General features: G+C 43.2%; 1 protein-coding gene across 7 annotated transcripts in view; it reads right to left on the bottom strand.

Moving 5' to 3' along the window:
* PIGZ (phosphatidylinositol glycan anchor biosynthesis class Z (Gwada blood group)) overlaps positions 1-20,892 on the bottom strand; it is a 44,413-nt gene that overhangs the window by 4,007 nt on the left and 19,514 nt on the right. For 4 of the 7 annotated variants that reach the window (XM_075938337.2, XM_075938339.2, XM_075938340.2 and 1 more), the window contains exons 2-3: positions 19,609-19,827; positions 10,043-12,891 (exon numbers count right to left, since the gene is read on the bottom strand). In XM_075938337.2, the coding sequence (XP_075794452.1) occupies positions 11,282-12,891; positions 19,609-19,726 (1,728 nt within the window). In that variant the 5' untranslated portion in view covers positions 19,727-19,827 and the 3' untranslated portion in view covers positions 10,043-11,281. Of the gene's footprint in view, positions 1-1,974; positions 2,248-10,035; positions 12,892-19,608; positions 20,884-20,892 lie in introns of those variants that run through there. The other 3 variants (XR_012906349.2, XR_012906348.2, XR_012906350.2) reach the window with 3 other exon arrangements.

Raw genomic sequence — 20,892 nt, 5'->3', positions numbered from 1 at the left:
AGATCTTACCCAATTGTAGAGATTGAGATGCATTAGTGATTCTATTTACAACATATTCTTTAATCACAGAGCAGATCATTTATTTTGCTAAATATTGAGGCCTGTTCCGATCTTTGTTTTAAATGACTAGCTGATTAATTTTAAGTTGAGTTTCATTAAACAGTTGGGTTATGTCATGCATGTTATAAACAGTAATTCACTGTTTGTGTGATAATCCCCTTATTAACTGTAGCACTGGACTGATTACATGGTTCATTTCTTCCTGCAACGTACAATTCATATACTTTAAATTTTCCACTCATAGACTCGATTCCAAGTTGACATTCTTGAACCAAATAGTCCTGCTAGGGACTGTCAAATCCCAAGAGGATTTAAGATACACTTTCTCCTAGAAGCAGATACTATGGCTTCTCTTGTTCACCCCAATAGAGCAATATCTCGTACTTGTTGTTAAGCTGCAATAAGGAGTACAGAGAAGAAGAAAGCCACCTTGATATGCTTGCAATGACTGAATTCACAAAAATGCCAGTTAAACAAATTTAATACCATGGGAACATGCGTAAACTGAACTTGATTAATCAATACCCCTGCTATGGGAGTGGTGGCAAACTCACAAGTGCAGTGGTTTTATCCAGGAACCTCACTCTAATCAAATTATGTTGGGTTGCAGGCATCAACAATTTTCTTCAACTGGGTCACGAGTAAAAAAGTTTGAAAACCATTTCTGTAGTGGATCCTGGATCTGTCGTCTGACAGGTTACATCATCATGTATAGGACTGTCGTAGTCATAGTCAATAATTGGATGGGGAATCTTAAACTCAAAAGTCACATTTAATATGTTTAACGTTTTTCACAATTTTGTTTGAAAAGTGGCTAGAATGCCTACTTAATATTATCCTTCAGCCTCATATTCAATTTTCTGTAAGGTCAAACTCTTCTCTGTTATCGAGTTATCACAATTGGATTTGATTTCACAAGTCCCATAATCTTCTTACTATATATTTTAAAAATGTGTGTCTGTCCATCCATTTGTTCAAGAACTCCTCCTAAATGATAAGAGCTAGAACCACCAAATTTGGTATGTAGCTCCCTCTCATCATAATTTAAAGCAAGGTAAGGGTGTGGTTGTGGGAAGCCCATGGGATGTGCTTGAAATTAATCTGTTTCTCATAAAATGGAAAGGGAGAGGTGTGGTAGGAGGGAGTTATAATCTGGAATGACCACAGAGAGGTAGCAAGGGGCCAGAGATGGGGATTGGGCCAACTATAATTCCATTGGGCCAGGAGGGGGAAAGGGTGAAGAAAGGGACAACAATATACGGTATATTTCAGACATTTTGTCTGTATATGTGTCTGTGTGTCTGTCCCACAGCTTCAGGTGCCTCTGACATGGCCCCAAACTGCTGCGGTGAGAGAGGCCGGAGTAGTCCTCTCTCCCTGGGGCAGCATGTACTTTGAACCCCCTCATCCCAAGCCCCACCCCAGAACATGATTTAAATTAAAAAAAAAACCAAACTTATTTGAGTTAAGAATTTGAGCAGTGCTGGGTAAATATTCTAATTAATATCAGAAGCATATTTTCATAAAGAATATGGAGTATAACATCATGGCTCATTTTTATTGAAGCAGAAAAGCCACCTCTTTCATCGGGTATGTCTACACTTGCAACCTCTTTCAAGAGAGGGATGCAAATGAAGACATTCAAAATTGCAAATGAATCCGGGATTTAAATATTCCACGCTTCATTTGCATAGTTGCATTATGGCGCTATTTCAAACTAGCACTCTTTCGAAATAACAGACGTTGTTAAGACGTGGTTATTTTGAGAGAAAACCCTTCTCTCGAAATAACTGGTAAACCTCATTGTATGAGGAATAAAGGTTATTTCGAGAGAAGGGTTTTCTCTCAAAATAACCACATCTTAACAGCATCTGTTATTTCGAAATAGCACCATAACACGAATATGCAAATGAAGCACGGGATATTTAAATCCCGGCTCCATTTGCAATTTCGAATGTCTTCATTTGCATCCCTCTCTCGAAAAAGGGTGCAAGTGTAGACATACCCATCAATACATAAGGATACCTACTTTCACAAGACTTGTCACCAGCATGGTGTTGGAAAAATTGTGACACATCTCAGGTACATTTGTTTCCAATGTTTTATTCTCTTCCTGTGCTTGCTCTGTCTGGATTTCTTATTGGCATTCCAGCAGCGGGTTAGAATGCTGCTTTTTAAGGTGATTCCCTGGAAAAATTAAAATAAAAAAACTGCACTAGAAATCTGTTAGTAATAAATGTGTTTAAACATGATACTAGCTTTAAGTTTCATAGTGTTTATCCTGGGTTGAGAATGGCCTATACATGTCAGACTCAAATAACATGCTTTAGAACACTGTAAATATTAGGCATCGGTTTCCTCTTTGAATTGTGTCATATATATATATATTAGGGCTGTCAATTGACCTGCGTTAACTCCTGCAGGACAGGATTAATGCATTAAAAAAATTGACGCGTTAATGCTGTGCTGCCTCTTCAACGTGCCGCTCCAGCACTTCAAAGGGGCAGCGCAAGCAGAGTCGGGGATCAGCTGGAGTGTCCAGCTGATCCCCGGCTCCTAATGCAAAGGGGCAGTGCATTAGGAGTCAAGGATCAGCTGGAGAGTCCAGCTGATCCCCGGCTCTGCTTGCACTGCCCCTTTGAAGTGCCACTCCAGTGCCTTAAAGGGGCCTTGCGCTGCCCCTTGGAAATGCCGCCGCAGTGCTCCAGCTGACCCCCAAGCTCCTTCTTGCACTGCCCTTTTGAAACGCCGCGGTGGCGCATCCAGGGGGCAGTGCTGCATGGAGCCCGGGGTCAGCTGGGGAACTCCAACTGATCCCAGGCTCCATGCAGTGCTGCCCCATTGAAATGCCGCTATGGCATTCCAAAGGGGAGTTGTACACGATTAATCACAATTAATATATATTTCCTCTTTGAATTGTCATATATATATATATGAGTGCATCTGTCTGTCTGTCTGAGTCTGTTGTCTCCTATACAATAAGAGCTAGGACCACCAAATTTGGTATGCAGCTTCCTCTTATCCTAATTTAAAGCTTGGTCAGCGTTTGGTTGTGCCAGAAAAATGGGAAGTCCTTGGAATGGGACTGTTTTCCACAGCATGGAAAGGGAGAAGACAGAGAGGATAATGCTCACTGTGGCCACTGGTGGCAGCAAATGCAGGGGAGAACTACACTGCAGTGGCCAGCTGAGGTCATCTTGCCTGCCACCAGACCAGGTAAGTAGCTACCCCAAGCCTCCCCCCGCTTAGGTGAAACACTGTATGGGGGGAGGGAGAAAGTCCTGCTAGTTGGGAGGGGAGGCCCCTGCTGGTCAGGACTGGGAGAAGAGTAAAGACCCCTGCTGCATGGGAGACTTGGGGAGGGAGAGAAGGCCCCTGCTAACCAGGGGAACTGAGGGGAAAGAGAAGGACCCTGCCAGCCAGGGAGTGTCGAGGGGGGCGGGGATGAGAAGGACCCTCCTGGCTGGAGGGGAGGGGGCAGGTGGAGGAAAAAGCCTTGCCAGATGGGACCCCCCCCTCCCTAAACATCTCCTTATCCTCCAACCCTCATTCTCTCCACCCCCAACCCCCAGGCCTGAGCTCTTCCTCAACCCCTACCCTGACTCCCACATGCCCAACCTCCTTGCCCTGCCCCCTATATGCCTAAGACCCTGCCCTGACTCCTGCACTCCCACATTGCCAGTCCCTTGCCCTGGAAGACCCAGCAACATTGGGTAAGACTTCTAGTTTTATTTAATTTGGTTATTATTTTCACTCAATACACATTTCTTGTTTTTAAAAGATTTTTTAATCTTCCATCTCAAGAAGACTCATTCTATTCTAGTTTTCCTACTACTCTCATCAGCATGGTCTTGGAACATATTGGGCTGCTATTCGAGTCCAGATAAATTTTAGTAGCAACATAATTATCTTCTTCATACTAATCTCTATTTAAGATCAAATCCTGTAGGTTTAACCCAGTACAAACTTCCAGTTAAGTCCTGTTCAGTTCTGAGTAGGTATGTCAGAATTTGTTCCTTAGATGAACAGATTAGCAAAGCTGTTCCCATCCATTCATTGGTTTGGGGAAGCCACCCTAGACCCCCAATGCTTTGGGGAGGCTTATGGGGCCCAGGGCAGCCTGGGGGATTGTCAGGGGCCTAGTGCCAGCAGAAGAGGTTGGGCATACCCCAGCACTCACCAGTGGCAGTGGGAATTGCAGGAAACCGAGCGACCCAACCCATTGTGCCATCTCCTAAATAGGTAGCTTCACTTGACTGTGGTGTCATGAAGCTCAGCAATCTGACCCCACACCACTCCACTCCCTTGAGCGACATAGCTGGGAGCTGGGCACGGCGGAGCAGGCTGCAGCCGGGTCACTACACTTCCCAATTGCCACAGTGAGCGTGGAGGGGGCCCGACCCCTGCTGCCAGTGTTAGGCCCCCTGATAATTCCTCCAATCATGGGGGAAAAGGTCTCGGGAAAGGGAAGTAGTGGGAGTCAGAGATGGACAAAGCAGGGGTGGAATGAGCTGAGGCAGGGCGGGGGCAGGACCTGGGCTGAGGGTGTGTCTCTGCACCTCTCCAGGGACAGCCCTGTATATTAGTTCAGATACATGTGGTTTTAGTAACCTTGAGAATGCACATAAAAATGCTTTTTGGTGAATACATCTTTTTTCCTTCCTCCCAAATATGCAAATATGCTTGGTGTATGATTGTGCTAGATGAAGCTAGATAGACATATAGTAAAAGACAGCCCTGCTTCAGTAATATAAATAATGATGTATTTTGAAAATTGAAAAATGTGCCCATTCCAGAATGTGTTAAAATTATCAACAATATTTGTAATTAATAATATGGGATCCCATCAAACATTAATTTAACCATAATTCCTTTATTAAGTCCAAAAGCCAAATGGTATTTTATACAATTGCTCTAAACATGCCTAACAATATAAAAATAAGCAGTCACTACATGCAATGTAGTACCAAAGTATTCATAAGCATCTCATCAGTATGCTTACAGACAGATCAGACCTAGGGAAAATCATCTAATTCTAGTGAGCTCCAGCATGATCAGGCAGTGTTTCACAAACAACCTTCAGATTCATGGCTCTTTTTATATCCTTCAACTAATTTGCTAGCTTGACCAAAAATCCTATTTGAAGCTGTTTATCCTTCCTTCAAGCCTTCCCTTCTTATCTCCTCACTGCTCCTTGCTTATTAACAGAACAGTGGAAAGGTTTATGCTTGTTTCTTTTAAGACAGTTTTTATTGGTCTTGTTAGTGTAGCTCTTTATTTTATTAGTCACTTTTTTAACCAAACAGCCTTCCCACAATACAAGCAATAAGTAATACTACTCATTATTCTCATGACCTCCTTTCACTTACTTATTGGGACCTTTTCCTTACAAGACAGTAACATAAAGCAAATATATTATTTTCTTAACCAGACTTAAGCTTAATTTAATTATTTTCATTTCATAATTACCCCCTAATATGCATGAAGGCATAAATAAGATATGCAAGTGATCTTTTCCACAATCACCTACAGGAAGAAGACTGAGCAGATTATGCTGTGCCTTATCCAGTGCATAGTATGGGATCATAAATACAGCAGAATTGTCCTCTTAGCTGCCCTACATGGAACTTAACTGAGCAATTCCTGCTTTATTTTCTGAAAAACCAGGTGTCATCATTCAGGTCAACTGCATCTGTATTTCCCTTCTGTGGTCCATCAAAGGTACCTACTCCAGGCTTGGGCAGAGGCAAAACAGTCACCTACCTTTTTATAACTTGTTTGTCATGATGTGTTCATATCCATTCCATTCTAAGTGTGCACATATGCACGTGCATGGTCATTGCAGATTTTTTGCCTTAGTGATATCTGTGGGGTTGGCAGGGGTGTCCTCTTGAGCGCCATGCCCATGTATATCAGGTGCCACTGGTCCCACACCCTCTCAGTTCCTTCTTTCATAACTGTTCTTCCAGAGCAACACATCTGGAAGAACAGTTATGAAAGGGTAAGTAACCTTTTTTACTCTTTGAGTGCTTGCTCATATTGATTCCATTCTAGGTGACTCACAAACAGGATCAATGGAGGTGCACTGAGAGTTCATGGTCTTGTCGTATGCAGTACTCATCTACTGAAGCCAGCACTGTCCCAGGCCTGCTGGGTAAGTGCATAATAGGACAGGTACCTGAGCCAGGAAGGCTGCTGATCATGCTTGTGCTCTAATTGAGTGCATCCTGACTACTGCTGGTGGAAACACTTTTGCTAGCTCATAGCAGAAATGGATGCAGGCTGGGATCCAGAATGAAATACTTAGAGCAGACAGTGGATGACCCCTCAGAAAAATAATACTGACCTCAGCCTGTCTGCCACTCTGATGAACAGGAGCACTGTACTTGCAAAATTAATTTGTCCTGTCTGTGTAGAAGGCCAGTGTCCTCCTCACATCTAGGACATGCAACCTGCATTCCTCTTCTGATTTATGAGCCTTCAAGAAGACGACAGAAATATGTCCTAGCTGGTATGGAACTGAGAAACTACTTAGGGTTCGAATGCCAGATGTGGCTGTAACTGGACCTTATTCTTATAGAATATTGTATAGGGCAGTTCTGAAGTAAGTGTTGATACCTTGTGAGCAGATATTACTGCAACCAGGAATTAAATTTTTCAGAAGAGAAGGAGAATTGAGCAGGAAGCCAGAGGTTCAAAGGGGCGGGGGGACGGGGCATGAACCTTGACAGCATGAGAGTCAAGTCCCAGAGCGGGACAGAGGGTACCAGAAGTGAGGGTAGAGATGCTTCTGACCTTTCAGAAACGGGGTTGTAATGTCAGGAGTGAAGATTGACTTGCCTAGGAATGAAGGGTGGAAAGCCAAAATAGCAGATGGATGGACCCTGACTGACAGGAAAGACAAGCTCCCTGCAGCAAGGCCTGTGAGGCCCAGATATGTTGTTTTAAGGCCAGCATTTGAGCCCCTTCCACCTGGCCAGGTAAGTCACTCTGTTGGAGGGCTTTCTGCTACACAAAAAGGTTTACTAAACCCAGGTCAAGCATTCCTGCTCTTGTACATTCAGCCATGCATTAGCCATGCTATCACGTGCAACACCACTAGGCTTGCATGCAGAAGACTGCTGTGATTCTGGGACAGCAGGTTCAGACAGAGAGGCGGCTGTTGTGGGGTAGATACTGAAAGTCCAGTAGCATGCTAAACCAATGCTGGTGAGGCCACTCAAAGATGATCAGGATTTACTTTTGCCCCATTCTGTTTGATCTACACAAGGACTCTGTGGATCAGTGGCACTAGTGGGAAGGTATACATCAGGGTCCCTGAGCATCAGAGCAGGAAAGCATGACAGGGAACCCCTGGGCATCCCATGGAGAGAACAGAACGTGGCATTTCCTGTTCTGACAGGATGTGAATTAGTCTGCCTGGGGAGTCCCCCACTTCAGAAAAATAATACTGACCACCTCCAGGTGGAGCAGCCACTTGTGGCAAGATGAGAGGGTCCTGCTGAGGAGATCTGCAAACATGGTCCCTGGAAGATGCATGGCTATCAGATGAATGTCCTGCTGCACATGAAGTGCAAAGGCAGAGAGCTTCTTGGCAAAGGGCCAATTTTCTGGCTCTGCTTTGCCTGTTGATATAATATGTTGCAGTGTTATAAATATACTGCAGTGTTATAGTCCATGAAACACTGCACCGTCTTGCTCTTCAGGTGCGGCAAGAAAGCCTGGCAGTCCAAGCAAACCACTTTGAGCTCCCAAACATTGAGATGGAGAGCCAGGTTGTTACGCAGTTAGCAGTCTTATGTACTGAGCTCACCCAGGTACACACCTCAGTTCAGGTCCAAAGTATTGGAGACCAGCATGAGCTCCAGGGACAGGGCCACAAAGGGAAATCCCTGCAACACCGACTGGGAGTTCATCCACCAAGCCAGGGACATAAAAATGAGATCTGGCATCCTGACTATTTGGTGCTTGTTGGGAACATAAATCAACACCAGCAGCTTTTGCAGGGGTCAGACAAAGAGACAGGAATAACTGACCGCGTATGTACAGGTGGCCATGTGGCCCAACAACTGTAAGCGGATGTGAGGCAAGTTGAGTGGATGCTTCTTCACATGGAGAGCAGGCTGATAGGGTCTGAAAATGCACTTATGAAAGGAAGACTCTGGCTCACATGGAGCTGAGAACTCTGTCCATTGGACTGGCCTTAATGTGGCTTTTTTTTCATTTATCAACAGGCCTTGGTCACGGCAGGTGGAATGCACCAGATCATGCTTCTCTGTATTTGTTCCTGAGACCTGCTTTGACAAGTCAGTCATCGAGAGATGGGAAGACCTGGACCCCTCAAAGTTTCAGATAAGTAGCCACTGGCACCATGTTCTTGTGAAGACTCTTGAGGCAGTTGCTGTGAAGGTCACTTACAGGCACAAGCCTGATGGAGACTGTGCAAGGCTTAAACCAAGAAGACTGGAACATATCCCACTTGGGGCAAAGTCCCCACTGAGACTCTAACTTTTAACTACACTTAACTGCTTAACACTGACTACTGTAAACAAACCATTTACAAGGCCCTAAGATTTGAAGTCAGTAGAGACAAAAAATGCTAGCTTTTGCTATGCAAGGAAAGACATTCCAACCAACCATTACTCTTCCAGCCCTAGGATTATGAGTGGTAAGAAGAAACTGAGAGGGCACAGGGCCAGCAGTGCCTGATACACTGACAAATGGGTGCGGTGCTCAAGGGAGCACCACTGTCGACCTTACAGATAGCAGTAAGGCCGTGGTGTCCAACACACTAGTCACTAGATAAATGTGGCTACTGCTTCAGAATTGGTTGGACACCATGGCACTAAGGCAAAAATCTCTGACGAGCGCGCATGTAGGTGTATGCACATCTAGCATGGAATCAATATCAGCAAGCATTTGAAGAACTGTGGTTTTTATCCCTCCTGATGAGCGTTGTTTTCAGGTTGCACAGTTCCCTGCCTACACTGTGATATTCCCCACAAGCCAGACTGCCTAAATAGACCAGCATCTGCACTATTTTTTCTTTTTGAAGGCTATGAACAGCTGTAATTGCTAGAAATTATGTATTACTATGCAGCCTTTTACAAGCAAGCACATTTATTCACAAGATGAAAGCAATACTGACAAAACTAGGTGATTGGGCAAGAAAACGGCAAATGAATTGTATTGTTGATAAATGTAAAGTAATGCACATTGGAAAAAATAATCCCAACTATACACACAAAATGCTGGGGACTAATTTAGCTATTATCACTAAAGAGAGAGCTTTTGGAGTTATTGTGGATAGTTCTCTGGAAACAGCCACTCAATGTGCAGCAGCAGTTAAAAAAGCAAACAGAATGTTTGGAATAATTTTAAAAGGGATAGAGAATAAGACAGAGAATATCTTATTGCCACTATGTAAATCCATGGTATGTCCATATCTTGAATATCATCTCAAAAAAGCTATATTGGCATTGGAAAAGGTTCAGAAAAGGGCAACAAAAATTATTAGGGGTTTGGAATGGCTGCCATACTAAGAGAGATTATAAAGACTGGAATTTTTCATTTTAAAAAAGAGGAGACTAAGGGGGAATATGATAGGGTATGTCTACACTACCCCGCTAGTTCGAACTAGCGGGGTAATGTATGCATACCGCACTTGCTAATGAAGCCCGGGATTTGAATTTCCCGGGCTTCATTAGCATAAGCGGGGAGCCGCCATTTTTAAATCCCCGCTGCTTCGAACCCCGTGTAGCGCGGCTACACGGGGCTCGAACTAGGTAGTTCGGACTAGGTTCCTATTCCGAACTACCGTTACTCCTCGTGAAACGAGGTGTACCGGTAGTTCGGAATAGGCACCCTAGTCCGAACTACCTAGTTCGAGCCCCGTGTAGCCGCGCTACACGGGGTTCGAAGCAGCGGGGATTTAAAAATGGCGGCTCCCCGCTTATGCTAATGAAGCCCGGGAAATTCAAATCCCGGGCTTCATTAGCAAGTGCGGTATGCATACATTACCCCGCTAGTTCGAACTAGTGGGGTAGTGTAGACATACCCATAGAGATCTATAAAATCATGACAGGTATGGAGAAAATGAATAAGGAAAAGTTATTTACCTGTTCCCATAACACAAGCAGGTTTAAAACAAACAAAAGGCAGTTTTTTTCTTCACGCAGTGCACAGTCAACCTGTGGAACTCCTTGCCAGAGGATGTTGTAAAGGCCAGAAGTTTAACAGGGTTAAAAAAAGAACTAGATACATTCATGGAGGTTTGGTCCATCAATGGCCATTAACTAGGATGGGTAGGAATGGTGTCCCTAGTCTCTGTTTTTCAGCAGCTGGAAACTGATTACAGGAGAGAGATCATTTGATGAATCCCTGTTTCTGTTCCCTCCCTCTGGGACACCTGGTATTGGCCACTGTCAGAAGACAGGATATTGGGCTACATGGACCTTTGGTCTGACCCAGTATAGCCATTCTTACGGTAATTCAGAGAGAACATATGCATGCTAAAAGTTTAGTAAAGATCCTCCATGAATATTCTTGAGTCTAAGTCGACCAAAGTCGTCCTAACCCCAGCCAGGAAAGATTTGGGGTTCTTGGGACAGAGAGTCCTACCAGGATCAGAGAGAAGGCCCTGAGTCAGTTTAAACTCAGGCTATTCATATAAAAGTATATTCTTTGCCTGTTGTTCCCTTGAGAGGATAAAATCATGCACCATGAGGTAACTGAGTAAAGATGAATTCTATATTGTGACTGTCCTGCTGTAACTACAGGGAGGAGGCCCTGAATGCTTGGCCGTGGCATTAATGCATATAAATAAAAAGTATAATTCAAAGAGACATAATACAAAACTCAATAAAACAATACACCTGACACCAGAGAAGAATGGACTCAATCAAAGCTATTTGGAAAGTTTTAATGAAGAGAAATTCAGCCTTGGTTCTCTAATTCTTCTCTTGGCAGGAAAATTATCTTAGTGCAAAAATAAAGCTGGAGATTGACCGACCTTCTCACATTTAGGGTCTGTCCAGAACATGGTTGAGGAACAATCATGAATAATGGAATGGACAACATGGGGAAGCTTGCACTGCTACTCCCTGTGTTATACTTGTGTCTGTGAATAAAGAGAGAACATGTCAATCTCCAGTACTCCCAATCCAGCAACTTTTTCCAGCATTAAATACAATTTAAAAGTGAAACATAAATCCTCTAATAACTAAAGGTTCTGTTCATTTCTGTCCAGCTGAAGGATGTATAGCCCCAACTGACTTCTCCATTTTTCACTGAAGAGAAAAGTTATTTGTGGTGGATCTTCCATTGTTAAGTGTGGAAATATTAATGTCTCATTCTTGAACAAAACCCCACATTTCTCTATTGTTGTTTTGACTGTACCAGGCGTTATAATAAAAAAATGACAAGTTCTTTCTTTATCAATCTCTCTAGAACCACAGGAAATGTTGTTTGCTAATTGTACCAGTGTCTGGCAAAGGGTTTTTTCTTCAGTTCCAGCCATATCAATTATTTCTACTAGTGGGTCTTTCTTATTAATACTGAGCAAAAATCTGGGAGGCATATAGGTGTGAGCAAAGAGTAGAGTATAGTGTGCTGGATTGTTCAGGGACTCTGGAGAATGTATGAGTTGTTCTAAATGAGACAGACATGGGATCAGTCCTCCCTGGTGTAAGCACCCAAACAAAAGGGCACCAAGAACATTGAAAACAAAAATGATGGGTTTCCACTTTAGGGTCCTATTCTGCAATGTGATCAATAGGACTAGTGGTAAAATAAGAGGAATGAGGAATCGAGGTTCTTGGTGGTTGAATTGAGAAAGAAATGCCAAAGGAACAAAATAGAATGATAATAATATTGGAGTGGCCTCAGCAAACATCATCATTGTAAGTGGCATATGATTACGTAGTCTGATCCATAATTGATGGATGTTTATTTTCAGCATTTTTAAACCAGTGCTGATGGCTAGAATGTGTAGAATCCCAAAGAGTATTATCCCATTGACTGCAAAATGAGTAAATCGTGGGTGAATCCCATGCTGTGCAAGATTATGGGGATTAAGGTTATAGCGGAGAAAATTAAAAGGGGTAACTATTACATTCTGATTTATTTGAGCTATGGTGCTTAACAGGCCATTCTTTTTAATGCTGTACAGGCTAATCTCTGATCCAATGGAGGTAAAATATAATGTATCAGCTACTGTGAAGATAATGGCAGTGAAAACTGTGCTGGAAACAAACTTCCAGAGATGGTTTGCAATAGTTTTAATGCTGTGCTGAGAAGTGGCATTTAAAACTGTCCAGTAAAGCAGTGGCATTAAAGCAAATGCTAGAAAAGTTGGCCTGTTGAAAAACCCAGCAACTGTTATAATCCCTATGAAACCGCTACTGGTAGATTTTGCCTGGTTGATGTCTGATTTAGGTGCTGTTCCATAACCAGCTGCTTTTGGAGATACTAGTACCATCAGCAGGGCAAACAGTAGTCCTTCAAGCGTATTGGTAAATGTTCTTGTATAAAATACTAGTGTAACATAGGACCCAGCAAGCAGAACCAGAGCACTCCAACGATCTGCACCCCAGAAAGGCGCTATGCGATACACGGTATAGTCAAGTATGAAAGAAAAAATGGTGAGGAGAAGGCGAGGTGTCACAAGAAGGGTGTAGCTGTTGATGCCATTTGACCAGATGCCTAGCTGTTGCAAAGACTTGATCATCCAGTAGGTAATGCCACATGTAATTAATGGAAACACAACTGTTCTACAAGGAGAACTGGAAAGGAATTCCCAGGGATAATAGACTTGTAGGTCTAAAATATCTCCTGTGGAGGGAGAAAAAAAGTAGATGACACATTTTGGTAAACTGACCAGCATATGTGCATTAAAAATACAGATTAGAGGCATCATGATTTAGTGGACAATAATACTGTAACAAAATCATCTAGGACTCCAGATTACTGGTTATGTTGTCCTCCGTGTCTATTTAGAACTTTATGGTGAAAACAGAAAGAGAAACTGATCTTCCTGTTCCCAAAATAAAAATGTCTACCAGCTGAGGTGCTCCAACCCCAGCTGCCGCTCTGCTCCACCTCTGGACACTGTTTAAGCCCCAGTGACTGCTCCAGGCCTGGTTACTGCTCCAACCTCCTGCTGCTCTGACCTCTGGGGCTGCTTTGACTGTGGCCATGGTGGCTGCTTCAGCCATGGCTGCTGCTCCAGCCACTGCTTGGACCACTTCTCCAATCCCAGTACCGAACCTGATCTTGCTGCTGTACCAGCTATGAGGGCTACCATTCTTCCAGCCCCAACTGCTGCTCCTGCTGCAGGGGCTTCTCTTGCAGCCAGGGCCAAAGCTAAAGACCTCCGAGTGAATTAAAATTGTAGAATCTGTGACCTCTATGACAAAAAACATACCCTCAATTGTAATATACATAGAACCCACTGTATAGGAGAGTTGTGAGGGTTCATTATAGTTACTTGCATAGTGCTTTCTGTAGTTGAAAAGTATGATAAGAATTATTATTTTGTAAAAAGGTTCAAATGGAAAGTTCAGTTCTCAAAATATTTTCATACAAATTGTTGACTGTATAGAAATAGACTAGAACATAGCTTTGTTGTTAATCAACTGGAATTCCTACATAATAGAATTAGAGTCCAATTCTATAACCACCCAACATGCAGAATATCCATTAGCTTCAGTAAATCTCCTGCTTAGTGAGCCTGAAGAATTTAGAGACTTTTAAGGTCAGAAGAGAGCACAGTGATCACCTAATCTGACCACTGTTTCACAAAGTACATAGAATTTCACTCAAGGTTTGCTGCATCAAGATGAATAGCTATGCATTATGTGACAAACCACTTCATTTTGTTTGTTTTATATCTTCTGCCTATTAATTAAGTTTCCTGTGTTATGTCAAAGAGTAAATAACACTTACTTTCTCTAGACCAGTAGTTTTCAAACTTTTTGGCCCATGGCCCATCCTGCTCAACACAAAACTTTGTGCGGACCACCAGTCAACCACCTATTATGACAAAATGGGTGCAGGATGGGGTGCAGGTGCAGGGTCTAGCTGGGAGTTAGGGTGCAGGAGTTGGCAGAGGGTCTGGCCAGGAAGTGGAGTCCAGGAGCGGGATGAGGATGGGGGGGGGTCTGGCCAGGAGGTTGGGTGTAAGAGCAGGCTGAGGATGGTGGGGAGAGTCTGGCTGGGAAGTAGGATGCAGGAACAGAATGAGTGCAGGGAGGCCTAGCCAGGATTCCAACCAATGGAAGGTGAGTAGTTTTCTCCCAGCCATTTTCCTCCCCCCATGAGCTGGATCCAGCCTGCAAGGCTTGGGGCTACCCCTATAGTGGGAAGCCAACCTTGGAGGGTGTGTATGAGGGGCTGGACCACCAGTATGGACTTCCCACTGCAGAATGGGGCAGCCCTGAGCCCAGCTATAAGACAGTCTTGGACCACACTTTGAGAACCACTGCTCTAGACCAGTATTTCTAAACCAGTGGTATAAGTACCCTTGGGTACTCGAGAGAAGTCTGGGGGGTATGTCAACACAACTGAAATTTGGAGAAAACTGAATTTTTGTTTTAAGATTTACAGCGCTTTATTATTTTTGTACTTTTTACATCCAAAAATTTTATCACCTGCCGAGCTACGATTAAATTGTTTAAACAAATGTGTTGCAATGGTAGAAAAAAATTGTGTGTCTGAAAACTGTAGGTACTTTTTTTTTTGAAAAGGGGTACTTTATTTAAAAAAAAAAAAAAGGTTGAGAGACACTGCTCTAGACCATTCATGATTCTATAGACCTCTATCAATGCCCACTCTAGACATATTTCTTCTCATTTGAACAGTTCCAGTCTTTTTAATCTCTTCTTATATGCAAGGTGTTTCATATCCCTAATAATTTTTGTTGCCCATCTCTCCACCTTAATCAATTTATAATATTTCTCTTTTGAGATGGGAGGGGAACAGAACAGCATATGTGGGTAAAAAATGGATTTATATTGTGGTATTATATTATCCATCCATTCTGTTAGCTTTTTTGACTGACACTGCACATTAAACAGATGTCTTTTGACAAATTACTAATCCATGAGATAACCTTTCCTCTTTCCCATGACTGCTTACTTTGCATCAAACCAATTGGTAAGGGATCTTGTTCAAGGCTTTCTGAATATCCAAATATACTATATCTACTGCATCACCCTTTTCCATACGTTTATTGAACCCCTCAAAGAATTCCAATGGTTTGATGTCACGATTTCCCTTACATAAGTCAAAATGACTCTTTCCTAACAAATAACTGGCTCTGTGGATATGGGGAAAGCAGTGGATATATTTTACGTTGACTTTAGAAAAGCTTTTGATACTGTCTCCCACAATGCTCTTGCAGGCAAGTTAAAGAAGTATGGCTTGGATGAACGGACTGTAAAGTGGATAGAAACTGACTAGAAAGTCGGGCTCAATGGGTAGTGAACAACGGCTCAATGTCTAGCTGGCATTCAGTATCAAGTGAAGTGCTCCAGGGATCAGTCCTGGGGCAACCTTTGTTCAACATCTTTACTAAGGATCTGGATGATGGGAAGGATTGCACCCTCAGAAAACTTGTGGATGAGACTAAGCTTGAGGGAGAGAGAGAAATGCTGGAGGGTAGAGACAGGGACTATAGTGACCTAGACAAATTGGAAGATTGGGCCAAAAGAAACCTGATGAGGTTCAACAAGGAAAAGTGCAAGGTCCTGCACTTAGGATGGAAGAATCTCAAGCACTGCTACAGGCTGGGGACTAACTGGCTAAGTGGCAGTTCTGTAAAAAAGGACCTGAGGATTACAGTAGATGAGAAGCTAGATGAGAGTCAACAGTGCGCCCTTGTTGCCAAGAAGGCTAACGGCATACTGGATGCATTAAGAGGAGCATTGCCAGCAAATTGAGGCAAGTGATTGTTCCCCTCTGTTAGGCACCGGTGAGGCTGCATCTTGAGTACTGCATCCAATTTTGGGGCCCCCACTACAGAAAGGATGTGGACAAATGGTGAGACTCCAATGGAGGGCAATAAAAATTATCAGAGGCTTGGGAAGCATGACTTATGAGGAAAGGCTGAGGGAACTGGATTTATTTAGTCTGCAGAAGAGACGAATGAGGGGGGATTTGATAGCAGCCTTCAACTACCTGACAGGGTGTTCCAAAGAGGATGGAGCCAGGCTATTCTTAGTGGTGGCAGATGACAGAACAAGAAGCAATGGTCTTAAGTTGCAGTGGGGTAAGTCTAGGTTGGCTATTAAGAAAAACTACTACAGTAGGAAGGCAATGAAACACTGGAATGGTTTACCTAGGGAGGTGGTAGAATCTTTATCCTTTTTTAAAGTTTTTAAGGCCCAGCCTGACATACCCCTGGCTGGAATGATTTAGTCGGAATTGGTCTTGGTTTGAGTGGGAGGAGTTGAACTGGATGACCTCCTGAGTTCTCTTCCAACTATAGTCTCCTATGATTCTAAATCAGGGGTGAGCAAAAGGGCCTCCATAGGCCAGATCCGGCACGCCAAGAAGATTGATCCGGCCCACAGAGGCTCTGCCGCTTCCCCGCCCCCAGGCCAATGTCTTGATTGGTCTGGAGGTGGGGAAGCTGTGAGAAGTTTCCTCCGCCTTCCCCCCCACCCTGTGATGAGCACACAGCACGTCAAAGTGCCATATGCTCACGCAGGGCAGGAGCAGGACGAGGGAAGCTTCGCACAGCTCCCCCGCCCCCAAGCCAATCAGGACTTGGGGGCGGGGGAGCACATGATGTCTCCTCCCACCCTGAGAGCTGCACATGGCACTTTGAAGTGCCGTGTGCTCCTTGCAGGGCGGGAGTAGGCTTCATGCATACCCCCTGGCCCCAGGACAATCAGGTCCTGGGGACAGGGGAGTGTGTGAAGCCTCTTCCGGCCCTGCCAGGGGCATGGGTGCCTAGTGGGAAGGGGGGCAAAGGGTCTCCTTCACTCCCAGGCCAATTATGGTCTGGGGGTGGGGAAGTCGAGAAGCATTATGGTCCTGCCCCTTCTGGATTAGGCCCCGCCCCTTCTGGGGTGGCACGGGGCCACTTCAAAAATTATTGCCCGCCCCTGTTCTAAATCATGTTCATCTATACATCTGATAATTCTGCTCTTTACTATAGTTTCAACCAATTTTTCTGATACTGAAGTTAGGTTAACCAAGACCACTTTTAGTGCCTTTTTAAAAAAATTGGCACGGGCTGTCCTCACTATAAGTCCAAGATGCATTTCAAAAAAACTAGGTCTTATACACCTTAAAGCATGGAATTTTTTCCATGTGGCTGACTTCCATTTGTGCAAATTGGGGGGGAGGTGGGATGTTGCGTGTCTTAAGAGCAGGGTATGGGAGGACTTATAACGCATCAGTTCCTACAAGCATCAACGACTTTCGTGCAAAACGGATGTATATAGGGGCAACTTATAGCAGCGACACCCTGTATCACATTAGCTATCCTCTGATCTTCTGGCACAGAAGTTGATTTAAGCAATTGGTTACAAACCACAACTAGTAGTTCTCCAATTACACGTGGGCATTCATTTAGTACAATTAAATGAGTACCATCTGATCCTGGTTACTTGTTACTGGTTAACGTATCCATTTCAAAGTCACCTCTATTAATACCTCAATCTGGGAGAGTCCCTCAGATCTTTCACCTAGAAAGAATGGCTCAGGTATAGGAATCTCTCCCAGATCCTCTGCAGAGGAGACTGATGCAAAGAATTCATTTAGCTTCTCTGCAATGGCCATATATTCCTTGAGTGCTCCTTTAGCATCTTGATTGTCCAGTGCCCCTACTAATTGTTTGGCAGGCTTCCTGCTTATGACATATTTACTTTTTTTGGCTGTTACTTTGTATCTTTTGTTGCTTTTCTAATTCTTTTTTGGCTTCACTAATTATGCTTTTACACATGACTTGCCAAAGTTTGTGCTCCTTTTTATTTTACTCAGCATTTGACTTTTAATTTTTAAGGGATACCTTTTTTTGCCTCCAACTCCCTCTTCCCCTCTATTTAGCTGTGATTACTTTTTTATTATTATTTGGAATATACATTTAATTTGAACGCCTCTTAGGGTGTTTCTAAGAGTTTCCATGCAATTTGTTGGCATTTCATTCTTGTGATTATTCATTTTAATTTCCATTTTACTAGCTTCCTCTTTTTTATGTAGTTCCCTTTTTTGAAGTTAAATACTACAGCGGTGGGCTTGTTATTTTGCTCCCTGTAGTTAGGTGGATTTACTGCCATAGTGGCCTCACAGGTCTCTGGCTCTGTTGATGATGGTAACCAGAAGGCTGCTTGTGTGTGTGCCCAATGATGTGGGCCCAATGACCACAGCAGACCCTGAAGGTGCCAGGTCAGGTTTATTGTAAAGCGAAGTATAGTAGCGGTTGACAGTAGACTGTACTGAACCACTACGCACATGTACTGCCACAATGGAATGACTCAATCAGTGGGAAATTTCTACTGCCCCCGATCACACACAGACTGTCCCCCCAGTACACCACCTTATATACTGGTACAAACAAATCACACCTCAGTACTGACATCAGGTTGCCAACCTCTGACGTTGTCAGGTTGCCACCCTCTGACACTTAGATACCACCCATCACCCTGTACCTCGTGGTTTGATTAGATCATCTCTATTTACCATGCTGTCATTCTAGTCCCGTTCCTGAACTGGAGTCAGTATCGTGAGGAGTGGGTACCAAGGTCTTTTTTAATGAGCTAGTGATATCATGTGCTTTCCACTTATGACCAGTACCAATTACTGTTCTGCAGTCAGTACCTAGCACCAATTAGTGTTTTGCACACTCAGCCCTGTTCATGCCAAGTTCTGTGAGCTGGGGCCTGCCTCTTGCTCACAGCTTAGCTTTGCTTTATGTTAGCCATGTTTTGCCCATTGTTAGGTAGGCCTCAGGCCTCAAACCAAGCCTGTGCTGTATTGGCTTATGTTTTAGGCCTTCATCTTACTACACTCCCTACAAGGATATTAAATTAAATGACCATATGGTCACTATTATCTAGCAGTTCAGCCATATTCACCTCTTGGACAAGATCCCATATTCTGCTTAGAAGATCTTAGGAGCAATAAGCAGACCTGTTATTTATAGATGGAAGACTGGAACGGGGGCAATCTGTGAACTCTTGTGTTGGTGCATGTTCTCACATTAGCAGATTAGTACAACAATCCAATCAAAATCCAGCTGTACAATTACATATTTTATATACATGAATGATTTTAGCCTCAGAATATATTGTCCTGGTGAGGTACCAAGTAGTATATTATTCTAATGTTACAGATGGGAAAACTGAAGCAGAGAGGTGCAGTTATGTGCTTAGAGTCATACTGCCTATCAATGGGACAGCCAGATAGATGCTCAACAATGCTGTCTTTTTACATCTGATAATGTGAATAATGCAATGCTTCCTGCTTATGTCACTAGAATATAGAGAATTAATAGAAACTAGCTTTCTAAAAGTAATCATGCACAAATGCAGGAAACTTTACCTGCCATGACCTCAGCTGATTGGAAGAATTCATCAGGATGAAGGTAACCTGTCTGAGGAAGAAGACACCAGAAAATTCTGAGCAGAGCAAGAATCCCCCAGAAAGTCTTGGCTGACATCGTAAGTTCACACCACTTGCCAGAACTGAATGACGTCTGGGCAAAGTCACAGATTTGAATTATTAGAAACGTTAGTTGCCATGGGATCAGTAACTTGGACTCTGAAATGCACAAAAAGTTTATTACACAAATCTTGCCCATCAAAAAGAGTAAAACATTGTCAATCATGTTTAAAACTGTAAAGCAAAGGTATGTAAATGTATCCATGAAAACTAATTATGGATAAAGTCTTGCCACTGATGTACACCTTTATGACTAATATTAGCCTTCAATGGGTGAAAGCCTTGCATAGCTAAGTGTGGATTTGGACCTTCATGGACACATTCTCATAGCTGGACACACAGGATTTACACACACAAATATATACACATCTATTACACCTGCTGACTTTTCTTAAAAGTCATGAAGTAACTGTAGGCCGCAGTATCCATTTGCAAGTTCATTTTACTCCATTAGCATATTCAAAAAATGTATTTGCATTTTTACAAAATTACCTACTGAGTTTATCTATGAAAATAAATTACTCCCTAATATAATTAACACAATCCACTTAAAACTATAAGACCATGTACAGTATGAGTATAGTGCTAGCCCAATAGGAGCAAAGGCACAGCATTTCTTTCTTTCAATATAGATAAATTAAATGTTTTTTGATTCTCATAAAGGAACAGACAATGTAAAGTACAAAAAAATCAGTTTATATTTCACTTTGATACTCTTAGACCTACACTAAAGCAAAGTACACTCTAAAACCCATTTGGGCCTCCTAGCATTTGAGTAAAATATCTTGAGTACACAGACAAAAGTACTCAAACAGTATACATCAAGGGTGGGCAATCATTTTCACAGGGAAGTTTTGGCAAATGGACAGGGGCCTCACTTTTCTATTGTATGAATGGGGGGGGGGGGTCTGGGAAAGAATTTGGGTGCAGGAGGGAGCTTCCGGGCAGGTGATTTGGAGTGCAAGAGGAGGTTCAGGTTCTGGGTTGGAGTTTGGGTGTAGGAGGGGATTCTGACTTAGAACAGGGGTTTAGGAGAGGGTGCAGAGTCTCGAAAGACATTTGGGTGCAGGAGGATGTTCTGACCTATGGTGCGTATAGGAGAGGTTATAGAGTCTGGAAGGAAATGTGGGTCCTGAAGGGGGTTTCAGTGCAGAAGGCGGCTAG

This window comes from Pelodiscus sinensis, chromosome 10 (genome assembly GCF_052426305.1).
Source record: "Pelodiscus sinensis isolate ZL-2025 chromosome 10, ASM5242630v1, whole genome shotgun sequence".
In the NCBI taxonomy this organism is placed as follows: Eukaryota; Metazoa; Chordata; order Testudines; family Trionychidae; genus Pelodiscus; species Pelodiscus sinensis.
Note: the sequence above shows the minus strand (reverse complement) of the source record. Positions and strands in the feature narration are given on the sequence as shown.